This window comes from Abramis brama, assembly GCF_963993115.1.
Source record: "Abramis brama genome assembly, chromosome: 21".
Lineage (NCBI taxonomy): Eukaryota > Metazoa > Chordata > Actinopteri > Cypriniformes > Leuciscidae > Abramis > Abramis brama.
The window spans coordinates 11462229-11475711 of record NC_139983.1 but is presented as its reverse complement, the minus strand read 5'-3'; the positions used below and the strand labels follow the sequence as shown (position 1 = coordinate 11475711).

Below are 13483 nucleotides of genomic sequence, written 5' to 3'. Positions count from 1 at the left end.
ACCATTCACACATAAATTCCAAAATACTGGTAAACTTTGTGATGATGTCATTAACCGAAAGTGACCTCTAAAGTTGTTGACAAATCTCTTCATCCGTCCGGACGAGGAGAAGCGCTTTAGTTTCGGTATCACTCCAATTTGAAGACATTTGTAGACAGTGGTGATCAAACGCATCATCTGCGTCATCATTTTATGGCCCAGAGCCGTTGCTCTTTCAAAGGCTTCTGATTGGCCCAAATCACATCTTACGTCAGCGCGTTCTAACCTCATATGTGCAAAATACTGGTAATCCTGTAATTTACTGGTAATGTTACAACTTCCCTTACTGGTAAATGGCCAGAACCAATTTAATGGTATATTTGAAAGGTCCTGTTCACATATGATCTGTTACCTAATTTACCCGTAAAGACTGTATGTGTGAAAGGGGCTAGTGTCATGTCCATTACCATGCCAAATACTCAGAGAGTTGTCATGACAGAACTTGCATTTCACTCTGTTCCTCACACAAAGCTATGGTATGATCATGGTAATAATCAGAGGTGGCCAAACTTTATATTAACCCCAATCCCCCAGTCAGTAGTCAATACAGGTCAACTTTGGTATTAATATTATAGTGCAATAGTCATGTGGAAGTAGTCTAGCATCATAATGATGTTTTTTTTTTTTTTTTTTAGCATTTTAGTGGTACTATTAAAGTTAAGTTAGGTAATAATGTTTGCTCTTTTTGTGTTGTTTTGGTTCTTTCTTACTCTATTTTTTCACGCAGTATCTAAGACTCCCAGGCCCGGAGAAGGTTTGCCGCTCAGACCCCCTCCACCTCCACCCGTGCCAGGCCCAGTTGCAGCTGAAGTGAGAATCATGGAGGAGGAGAGACGGTCTCCACAGCAGGAGCAGGATATTAGCGAGACAGCCAGCAGTCCGGTCCACACACCTCACGTCAGCAGGGCAGGGTCTGCAGCGCTCAGGTCAGGAGAAGAGAGACACTGTAGCTCTAACACACGAACACAGTCGGTTACGGTGAAGCGTAATCAAAATCTAATCATTTGCACTGGAAAGTTCATTCTTATTTTAGTTTGCAGATTTTTTCATCCTCAGACTTTGTGTTTATACTTTCTAAGTTTTTTTGATTGATTGTAGTTTTATGCTATAATAAACAATTCTGCTGTTGTATGCTTTGTTTTCACATGATTTTACTACTTTTAATGTTTAATTCTAATAATATATAGTTATAAATAAATGATATATATAATTAATGAAATAATATTTATTATAACAGAGTTGTGTGTGTATGTGTGTTTTTATATATATATATATATATATATATATATATATATATATATATATATATATATATATATATATATTTCAAAAAATGAGTCAAGAGGGCATGTTAAAAATGTCACTCTGAAAATTTTCAAATGACGTGCATTGCATTGTGGTTCACTTTATACCATGCAGTGTGCTCTTCTGTATAGCACACATTTTGGCAAAAGTAGTAAGTCATCCAACTGTTCCATGTGTGCAAACATTTTTATTCATGCTAAGTATTCATATTGCATGTTCATTTCTTTTAAAGTAGTAGGTAGCGGCCATTGCAAACATCCTATATGCAACAGTTGTTTAGTTTCACCTGTCTTGTGTACTATTGAGAAGGCCTTTAAAGAATGTGTATAGCAGTAATATTCACTTTTAGCATCATTGTCCATTGTAAGATGATTTTAATTATATCACAGCGTGAATCGTCCTGTGATAAATATAGATTCCAATGCATTTTCTTTGCCTCCTTAATAAGAGCTGAATCGAATTCCTGGCTACAAGACGGAAGTAATTTACCCTGCAATACAGTGCAGTAATACTTTAATATTACCTTAAAGGTCAACTGTATGATTTGACTAATATCTCAAAGTAAATAAGTCACAGTAATATTCTTGAAAGTGGGAGACCGCATCCCTTGTGTATTTGATAATTGCATGTCAGAATGTGAATGTGATTCATTTTTTGTTGCCCGTTTGGGAGTCTAATATAAGAGCGTTTCTAATGAACTTTTGTCTTTTCTGAAGGCATGCTCATGAGGACCAGGGAATTTCCAAAGTTACAAGTGACTCCAAAAAGCAAGTGCCAGTTCTGGATAAAGAGAAAAACATTGCCTTCCTCTTGAAGGAGCTGGATTCTCTTAGAGACCTCAATAAGAAGGTGAATTCACACTTTAAGTTCATAAGGTCTGTGCCTGATTAGTCTTTTGCCAAGGCTGAATTTTTACTTGAGTTGATTTGGAAACTGTTTTATAATCTGCTTATCCATTTAGAGACAAGACTCTTTCAGGGGGTTAGTCCTGTCCTATTTGAAAGTTTCAACATCTTTCATTGTTACTTGGCTGCATTAATTTCAGTCAGGTTGCAACAACGTAAAAGTTGCAAAAACCACATTCATAGATTTCTTTTTGGATTGGAAACTCCATCAGTCAGGCAGGATCATGATATTAGTTTTCAGGTTTGCCCAAGCGGCAACCTCCCTGTCTCTCTCTTGAAACCAATACGGAAGTGAATTAAACGGCAATTCATCGATTGGCCACTTGAGGCTGGGTGCAGAAGTGAGTCAAATCTGTATTTCCCCCATGTTAAAATGCCCAACTTTACAGCAGAAAAAAACACGTTTACAGCCTGGTGTAAAAAGTGGCTTTGGTCTATATAGCTTATTTTTCCCTTCATGACAACTGTGAGGGGGGTGAATTTTTTTTACACTCTATTAAAGGGTCATTCCACCCGTGGAGACATGAATGTGTATTGAAAGTGGGTCATTTATGTAGAAGAAATGTGAAATTATTTTTGAATTTGGAGATTTCTAGACTGAGAAAAGCCAGAAAATGTATTTTTGGCTTATGTGGATGAAAGACAACACTAAGACTACTCAGCTTTCTTCGTCCATGTTTTCTGCAGGTTTCTGCCGGTGAAATCAAACGCACTCGCACTGATCTGTGATAGGTCTGTTAGCGCATTAGGTCCAACCCCCTATGGGCGGGTTTGAAAGGGTGGATCTAGTGCTTGTAGTCTTAACAGAAATCCCCCCCTCTTACACTTCCTCCTACAATGACGCAAAATGACGATTTTTGCGTCATTGTAGGAGGAAGTGTAAAGAGGTAAATACAGATTTCTCTCGTCTCGGGGGGAAAATGAAAAAATGTTGCATGACCATTCAATAGTATGACTGGGTTTCTAACAATGCAAAGCTTAATGCAAATGGGTGAAGTGTCCCTTTAAGCCTTAAATTTCTGCATAATTAAGGGTGTCCACTTTTGAGTGACAAGTGGATTCCCGCTGCAGTGGTCATTAGTCATCATTAGCCGTTTGTCTGCTGTCTGTTAGCCGTCACGTTACCTCAGTTCATTGTCTGACTGTAAAAATAAATAAATTCGGGAGTGACGCGCTACCAAGATGGCGATGGTCGGCCACGCCCACTTTAGGCTTCAAAAACGGTCTTCAGAAACCTACGGGTGACGTCACGGACACTACGTCCATATTTTTTTACAGTCTATGGGTTTGCCCTTTATGCATCCTGAACACAGGCTGAGCTTGAGATACACGTCATAACTCATTTTGCTAATTGCATTATTTCACATGTGTCTTTTCTTAGTAGCTCTGCATAAGTTAGCAAACATGGACGTACTTCTTCAGTTTACACTCAATCGGTCGTCTTATTATCTAATGGCGCTAGTGTCCTAACGATACATCTCATATTAACTAACAAACTTTAGGTAGTTAGTTAGCTAGTTAGTTGTTAGCTAATGTTGCCAAGTCAACCGGCATTGGGTTGAAAACTCAATGCTGTGCTGATTGCAACAATTTCTGTTTTCATTGTAACAGTGAGTTCTGTGATTGGTGACGTTTGCTTCAGGATTGTGGGTAGTGCAGTACTTGAAAAATGCGAAGTTAGAGCTTAATTCCCACCATAATATTAAATTATAGGCTTCTATTATAGGCCTATTAATTTGTGTAAGCCGTATGACGCGGGCTTGTTTATTCAATAGTATTCATGCGCCGAAAGTGATGCAGTTGAGTTTTATGAAGGTTCTCCGAATGCAAGTGGTCACAGAAGACTCATTTGAAACACGTGATAACAGTAATGTGTGTTGGCTGACAACTTGTGATTGGTTCATCAAAAACGCATCTTAATACCAGGTGGAAACAGGCGATTTCCGGGATATTATATATAATTTGCAGGCATCAGGGAGCCGCTGTCAATATACGGGAGACTCCCAGACCTTCCGGGAGAGGTGGGATGTCTGCATTTCATTCTGCTTTATATTCTTGCTGCATCATTGTCCTTTCAGAAACATCAGGAGTAGAGCCTTGAAATTGTATTAGTGTCTTTGGCAAATCTACACTCATCTGGAGTTTGAGGGGCCGGAGAGAGGGGGAGACCCTCTGAAACGACTGTAATTGATGTCCATGGTTTGCAAGTAGTTGTGACTCCTGACAGAGGGGCAGGAACATGTCCCAAGAGTGTGTTTTTGCTGGCAGTGATCTGAAAGAGCCCTTTGAGGACTCTGGCTTCGCCACATCATGTTTTCAAAGTCCCTGAGGACAAAAACAATCGGGATGAAAATATTTAAGACAGGAGGTTAAATCTATCATTCAGATGCTCGTAAAATATCACCAATCCAGATTTACAGCCAAGACACAACAGTTACTCTTTTTCTATAGAAGACATCCTGAATTATATTAAAGTAGTGGTACAAATACAAAAGCTTGACTGTGGTTATGAAGTTGTTGTTGACTGATTTGAGCTTTTAAATAAATGCTAGGTGGCCAATGGGTGATATTTATATATATATATATATATTCCTGTGATGGCAGGATTTGATTTAATCTATCAGGAATTGATTGCATCATAAAAAGTATTTATTATATGTCAGGGGACCATGGCTGGAGGGATATAATATAAATAATGCAATTTAATGGTAACAAATGAGACAGTACAGACACAACTAAGCAGTTGTTGAAATTAAGCAAGCAAGTAGGTGAATTTCATATATATATATATATATATATATATATATATATATATATATATATATATATATATATATATATATATATATATATATATATATATATATATATATATATGAAGACCTCCAATGCAAAAGCCTCTAAAAGTCAAAAATGAGATAATAATATTGAGTGAATGCTCTCCGCATATAGTATACTGTCATCAAATACTTTCACTTCAAACTCACTAAATCCCAGCCTCAGCCCATTCAGAAATGCCGGTACTTGGGTAGAAACCTATACCTATACATAAAAATGTTGTGTGTGTGTGTGTGTATGATGACATTTTAGATTACTCTAATTATTACAGCAATACAGTAATGAAAATGATTCTGTCCAAATGTAACACAATGTTCACAATTATGTAATGTTCACAATATAAAAGTGGCCTTTATTTCTTGCAAAATACACTACCATTCAAAAGTTTGTGGTCAGTGTTTTGAAAAAAAAAAAAAAAAATTTATTCTGCAAGGACGGATTAAATAGAAAAACATTTACATTGTTACAAAAGATTTGAATTTAAAATAAATGCTGTTATTTTGAACATTGCATTCATCAAAGAATCCTCATTTTTTCATTTTTTCACAAAAATATTAATCAGCACAACTGTTTTCAACATTGATAATAATAAGAAATGTTTCTTGAGCAGCAAATCAGCATATTAGAATGATTGATTTCGAAAGGATCATGTGACACTGAATACTGGAGTAATGATGCTGGAAAATCGTATAAATTAAAATAACATATTTTAATTTGTAATAATAGTTCACAATATCACTATTTGTGCTGTATTTTTCGTGAGCATAAGTGACTACTTTCAAAAACATTAAAAAAAATAACTTGACGATCCTAAACTTTTTGTATGTTGAACAGTTTTGCAGTTTCATAAAAAAATAAAATAAATATATACAAAACTAAACTCACACACATGTGACTCAGTTATACAGTTATCCTGATTTTGTGTGTATCTGCAGCTCCTGGACAAGTTGGCGCTGAAGGAGAAAGAGTTGGAAACCAAGCTCCTAGACTCTCAGCTACAGGAGGCCGAGCTGGAGGCACGAGCCAGCGAGAGAGCAGCAGGTACTGTAGGCTGAAGAGATGGATAGAGGAATGGTTGGAGAGAATAAAGAATAAGTACACTGTTTAATATGGCGAATTTACCTTTATACGCTTCAGACAATCAAACCGTTTTATGTGTGGTCTGAGATTGCATAGATCTCTAAATGTAGATGTCTGACCTTCCAACACAGTCGAAAGATAAACACTTTTAATTAATTAGTTGGTACATGTCAGGAGAACCCGGGAAAAGCACACTTTGACATTTGTAAACATAAACCAATATGTCTAACATAAAGCGCCCTCATCAGGAGTGATCATTCCTCTCTGTAACTGATTATTTTGTCAATGAAATCTACAAGCTTCTCACCTTTGCTGAACAAATATTTAAATTTAGCCGATATTCACTTTTCGGTTGATCTTAACTAGCTAAAAAGCGCCATTTCACAGTTTGTTAATTAAACGAAAATACTTGACACGTGACTTATATGACACAATTAGGCAGCCAGATTTTTCATTTAATAAGGCGATGATAATGCATGTATTCACCGCCTTCATTTCAATTTGATTTGTATGGTTCAGGTTGGAGATGTTTAATCAGCAAATTCTAGCAATATTGATTTGCTTTGTGAACTTTGTAGTGGCTTAGTGTGGGAATGACTGTTTATCGTTCAGGATAGAATTGATGTGGTTTGATGGATAACAGTGCCGCTTTCGGTGGGATTAGAGATGGTGCCAAGGACCGTTTGGTAATGCCCAAATCCTCTGGATTTTACCAAATTGTCGTCTCAATTCTTACATTTGGTGCAGGTCAGGTTGGCTGCGTGAATTAAAATCAGAGGTTTGAATATACTTTGCTTAGTTTTTCATTTGTTTTTATTCATTAGTTTGTTCATTCCTTAGTTTATTAATTTCTTTGTACCTTCATTGTTTGTTCGTTTGTTATTTTGTTCATTCCTTTATGTCTTTTTTCCATTTTAATTAATTAACTCCTTTGTTCATCCATCCATCCATTGTTCGTTCAGTCAGTCATTTATATTTGCAAGTGGTCTTTGTTCATAATGCTTTGGAAATGCTCATGGATCATTTTGCTCATTACTTCGCATTCGTTCGTTTATTTGTTCGTTTGTTTGAATTAGTAATTTATATTTGTTTGCTATATTCGTTTGTTCATTCATTGGTTGTGTTTTCCTTTATTTATTCATTCAGTCATTCATTCATTGGTTGTTCATTTATTCGTTCAGTCAGTCATTCATTCATTCATTCATTCATTCATTCATTGGTCGTGTGTTCCTTTATTTATTTATTCATTCATTCATTGGTTGGTTGTGTGTTCCTTTATTCGTTCAGTCAGTCAGTCATTCTTTCTTTCTTTCATTCATTCATTCATTGGTTATGTGTTCCTTTATTCAGTCATTCATTCATTCGTTGTATGTTCCTTTATTCATTCTTTCATTGGTTGGTTGTGTGTTCCTTCATTCATTCATTCATTCATTCATTCATTCATTCATTTATCTATTGGTTGTGTGTTCCTTTATTCACTCATTCATTCATTCATTCATTCATTCATTCATTCATTCATTCATTCATTCATTCATTCATTCATTCATTCATTCGTTGTGTTTATTTATTTATTCATTCATTCATTGGTTGTGTTCCTCCATTCATTCATTCATTCATTCATTGGTTGTGTGTTCCTTTATTCATTCAGTCATTTATTTATTTAAGTCAATTATATTTGCTTGCGGTCTTTGTCTCTATTGTTGCTTGGAGACTTGGAGTCATCATATGCCCTTGGACCTTTTTGTTCGTTCATTGTTTGTTTGTTCATATGTTTGTTCATTTGCTTGTTTGTTCATTCATTAGTTCATTCATGCATTCACTAGGGGCCTTCATTTCCAATATTGTTTTGGAATTGCATACGTCAGCACGCCTGTGGACCTTCTGAGTCCTGCAGGTCAAACACAGTCATGTTTGTCCTCCTATATGAGGATATTTTTCTGATGGTTTCTGACATCCATGAGCCTGGTGTAATTGCTCACTGTTCCCGTACAATGTTGATAAACCAGAGTGTTTCCATGCTGAAATTTCATAAATAAAATGTCTCCACAGTCTCCAAGAGGCTGGAACTCTGACTTCAGGGTGTTGCAGCTGTTTTTATTGCTCTGGGCACTCGCACACGCACACACACCTCCCCAGGGGAAACTGTCTTCTCAAAATAAGGCTCACTTAGAGTTATTAATACTTATGCCATAGTGTTTCAACTGCAATAACCCCTTTCCCGAGGAGCTTAGCCTTGTTATTGTGCAGCTGGAGCTCTGGAGTGCAATACCAGAATAAAAAACCCTCCCTCTCTCTCTCTCTCTCTCTCTCTCTCTCTCTCAGCGTTAGTCGAGGAAATCTATAAGGCTCAGAGGGAGAGAGACCAGGCTGTGATGGCCAGACTGCGTCTGGCTAACGAGGAGCGGGATGAAGCTTTACTTCGGGCCAAGAAGCTTCAGGAGGCGACGCTGGAGTATGTGTTGTTCAAACCTCTTCCAAAACAGACCCTCAGTTCAGGCTGTCCAACTACATTCATGCTGCTCTAGTCATTTCTGTTCTCTCAAAGGAGATCCTCACATAATGAAAATCTATAATCTCGATTTGCAATTTTCACACGCTCAAGTGGCATCATACTCAAGTTAGGCTGATATCTCGTTGGGCCTTATTTATAAAAAAAATAGTGTTTTCCCTTTGACTTGAATATTATCTATGTAAAAAAAAATTACAAACAATTTACACGGACATTTTTGTTATGTGAATGAGGCCCATTATAAAGCCATGGCTAGTGGTTGGACTGGGCGGTGTAGCTAAACTATACTGTTTATTGACATTTTTATGTCAATATTCCATATATATGTCTTCATAAATACACTATCTTTTCAAAAGTTTGGGGTCATTACAATTTTTCTAAAGAAATTCATATTTGTGTTCAACAAATACACATTAAATTGACTGTAAATACTTTTACAATCAGCATATTAGAATGATTTCTGAAAGATCATGTGACACTGAAGAATAAATTACATTTTAGAATATATTCGAACAGAAAACATTTTATTTTAATATTTCACAATATTACTGTTTTTACTGTATATTTGATCAAATAAATGCAGCCTTGTTCCGCATTAGAAACTATCAAAAACATAAAAAACCCTAAAACTTTTGAATGGTAGTGTAAAAGCACATAACTTCCATTTATGTATTTGGCTGGCACTAATACACAAAGCGACCTACATTGCATTCAAGGTTGACATTTTATCAGTTCATACATTCCCTGGTAATCGATCCCATGACCTTGGTGTTGCTAGCTCTATGTTTTACTTTTTGAAAGTATTTTTGAATGGGGACACAAACAATTTTTTAACCAGTTCAGTGAAACTGGAAAACTTATACTGAAAGTAAATGGAACCTCACAAAGCTTTAATTACAATTAAAATGTAGCTATATTATGGTGCTTTCAAATGACAAAATGTGTGGTCTTTTAAGAAATTGAATGGCTGTGATTGAAATCTTTGCAAAATTTTATATTACCAAAATGAAATAATATTTAATTTATGGCAAATATTCAATGTATTACCCAGCCCTAGTGCTCATAAAGTCAGTAGAGTTTAAAACACATAAAGTTCAAAACATATAAAACACTCATTTCTCTCTCTTTATCTATTTATCTTTATCTAAGTCATTATATTTGGTGACATTATGATACTACAGAAAAGTAGTACTTTTTTCAACTTTTTTTTTTTTTATCGATGATGAATAGATAACTCAAAAACATACACTTAATGATCTGGAAGCGTCTGTGAGGTGATAAACAGAAAGCCTCGGGTTTTGTTTCCACTCTTCTTAGTCCAAGTGCCTTAAAGGTTTCTCATCTTTTTTAAAGGCAGTGGATTTAAGAGTTTGAGAAGCACGCGAGGCATGCGGCTTTACCCATCTTTGTTCTTCCTGCGAGAGGACAAGCTGAATGAACAGACAAGGGTTTGAGGAGAAATCCAATATCGACTGGTTTGGAAATATATCAGAGGGGTGTGACATTTCTTAAGAGTCCCCTCATCCTAGTACCGGCATGTCAGTCAGAAGTTCCACTGTATAGGAAATCAATCATGTGCTTTAGGCCTGTGGATATTTACTGTTTACTGTCCCGCCTGCTGGGTCCTAATTAATATGATCTTCTTCCTTGTATGTTTAACTGGTGCTGTTGTCAGATAATAGGCCTTTCAAAGCGAATATTGCCCTGTGCCCTCCAGGGGATGGGAGAAATTATATCCTGTTTAAAACCGGTTGTGGTTTTGAAAAATAGCTTCGTAGACGTCGGCGAAGAACCTAACAACAGGTATTTTTTTTAAATTATTTACAGATAAGTTTGTTCTTTATTGCTTGATGTCCTTTTCCAGGGGTATTCGTCACCTTACACCCTGTTTAATATTTCAGTCTGCCTCATGATTTATTGATAGTTCTCTCAAACGTACCGCAATTATCGAGAGGCATGAAATGCATTTTCCGGATCTCTTCAAAATCTAATTATAAAATCGCGTCCCTCTCTTTGCTGCGTTCGAGGGCTCCATTCTGGCCCCTCGCTCAAAAAAAAATGATAATTGATAGCCAAGTGGAATCCCATTATCTTTTGAGGAATATGGATGCACGTGTTCTAAGCCCTTATTTTCAGAGGTCACTCTTGGGTCCATTGTGTGAATGAGTATGTACCTTTATAATGGATGGAGATCCATGTAATGCCTTTGTAAATGAGTGGAGGGTTGTTGTTTTTTCTGCCTGGTGGCTGATGGAGGAATTCGATTTGCTCTTAAAGGAGCATCGCACCAGCAGAGCGGATTTCTGCTCTTATGTTTTTCTTTTTTGAGGAATTAATACAAGAATGCATTTAAATGATCAAAAGTAACAGTAAAGACATTTATATAATGTTACAAAATATTTATATTTCAAATAAATGCTGTTCCTTTCAACTTTCTATTCATCAGTAATCTTGAATAAAGCTATTACGGTTTCCGAAAAAATATTATATTTCAACATCTGTAATAAGAAATGTTTCTTGAGCAGCAAATCAGCATATTAGAAAGATTTCTAAAGGTTCATGTGGCACTGAAGACTGGAGTAATGATGCATCTCAGAGATTTTAAAATATATTCAAATATACAACAGTTATTTTAAATTATAATAATATTTAACAATATTACTGTTTTACTTCATTTTCGATCTAATAAATCCAGCCCTGGTGAGCATGAAAAATAATTAAAAATCAGTTAAACAATAAAAAATCTTACCGACCCTAAACTTTTGAACGTAGTGTTTATATACTTAATTTTTTTAATTAAATTTCTAATTAAATTTCAAATAATATTATACATACTAGATTTTTTATGTTTTGTTTTTTCTCTCAAAATCCAATATATTTTTGTTTATTTCCTTTAAAAAAAAAAAAAGGTGTGATCTCAGACCTTTGGACCCCACTGTATATATTTCATACATTTATTGCAAAACCTCAAGTTTTTACTTCCCATGTCGTTGATCTACACATTAGCCATGAGCAAACTTTGTGACTGTGCATTTGTTATAGAGGTCCATATGAAAAACCTTCAAAATCATAAATATTTCCACCAGTTTGTGACCCTGTGTCTCCAGGCATTTGGCTCCATAATTACTGTTGTCTTTGCCTTTATAAAGATGCTCATGGCAGGTGTGGCAGAAAAGGTTCAGGCCTAATCCGTCTCTCCGTTTCCCCACACATATGAACAATTGATCCCAATAGTCATATAAAGTAGTAAACATTAATAACTTAACAATTCGCTGTCAGTTTTGAGCAGAATGGGCATAACAGTGGAATAACAGCATGAGCGGGTGGCACTTTTAATATCTCGGAGTGTGTCTTCTGCTTTCATACCAAAACCCACAGAATGCAATTACTGGATTTGGGAAGTGATCTCATTTTGCAGAGTGACATAAAGGAAACTCAAGGAAGCTCACTACATTTCATTTCTCTACTTCTCTCTCTCACGTTTTTCTCTCTCTCTCCATCTCTCTCTAGGCTGGAGAATATTAAACCTGAAGAAAGTGATGTGGTAAGCCTTCCTCACTGGAGAACTTCATCTCTGATTGTTCTGTGTACCCTTTTTGTCCAACTGTCTTAAATGAAAAAACAGCCACAGGAAAGGCTTGTTTTGATGCTTACTCTGGTTTCTTAATTTTCAGTGCATCTATTGCACACTAACATGGTTGATATCTTAACTCATGTAGGTTAGGAGTGGTTTCTAGTAGGGGTGTGCATTGGCACTGCCCTCACAATTCGATTCGATTACGATTCACCAGGTAACGATTCGATACAATTCGATTCTACAATGCATTGCGATTGATGCATTGCAAAATTCTACTGCACACAAGGCAAATTTTTCATCAGTCATGAGGCAATTCAAGCAGTCAGATATTGAACAACAGATTTTATTGGCTGCTATGTGTGTATTATCACTCTCCTGTATCTTTGACATAAATGTCATTAAATAAAATAAAATTGAATGGTACAGGGTATTGGATATGGCATTTTCAAACCTGAAAAAGAAAACATAAATCATTGCTTTCAGTGCTTTGAATGAGAAATGTTTCTCTTCTCTCTGCTTGAGAACCATTTGAAATTAAATTTCAACTTTATTGTCCAACTCAAGGCCAGAAAATAAACAGTGTAGGGGTGTAACGGTTCACAAAATTCACGGTTCGGTTCAATACGATACACTTGTGTCACAGTTCGGTACGTTTTCGATACAGCAAAAAGAAAGAAATGCCAGAGAAATTTCCTTGATTTTTTTTTAAAATTCTTTTTTTATTAAAACTAACATCATAAAGTATGACATTTTTTTAACATATAAAACAAAACAGCTCCTTGGAAAAATTTTTATTTTGTGCTTATAAACAAATGTTTATTTTAGTTCAGATTAACATTTGAGGGCAGCAAAGTTATTCATAATGTCGAAATAAATCCGACATGTTACTTGAAAGCATTATAGCCTACTATTCCTGCCAAACTTCCAAAGTTGCAGTTAGTGTTACTACAGTAAATCCATGGTGAATATTGCAGATCTGTGGACACCGGATAGTTCATTCATGTCACAATGTTTCTTCCTGGTTTCCACGTCAGCGCTGTTTGATCCGTTAATAACGGAGAAATGTGAATGTTTCTCACTAGATCTCGCAGCGATGTTATTACTTTAGTGGCGAGTTCAAATGCTTTCTTTACTGGATCTCTTAGCGCTGTGTAGTATAAGATCGGCTCGTGCTGCTTTGGTCCAAACTGATAAACAGTCCGTCACGAGTAGCTCAGTTTCGTTCCGCTT

At 36.1% G+C, this 13483-nt stretch overlaps 1 protein-coding gene across 2 annotated transcripts in view; it reads left to right on the top strand.

Annotated features, from left to right (window-relative positions):
• Positions 1-13483, top strand: part of mipol1 (mirror-image polydactyly 1) — a 91170-nt gene that overhangs the window by 30432 nt on the left and 47255 nt on the right. For both annotated transcript variants that reach the window (XM_084097138.1, XM_084097137.1), the window contains exons 5-9: positions 767-965; positions 2061-2193; positions 6023-6128; positions 8490-8619; positions 12187-12220. In XM_084097138.1, coding sequence (XP_083953264.1) covers positions 767-965; positions 2061-2193; positions 6023-6128; positions 8490-8619; positions 12187-12220 — 602 coding nt within the window. The remainder of the gene's footprint in view (positions 1-766; positions 966-2060; positions 2194-6022; positions 6129-8489; positions 8620-12186; positions 12221-13483) is intronic.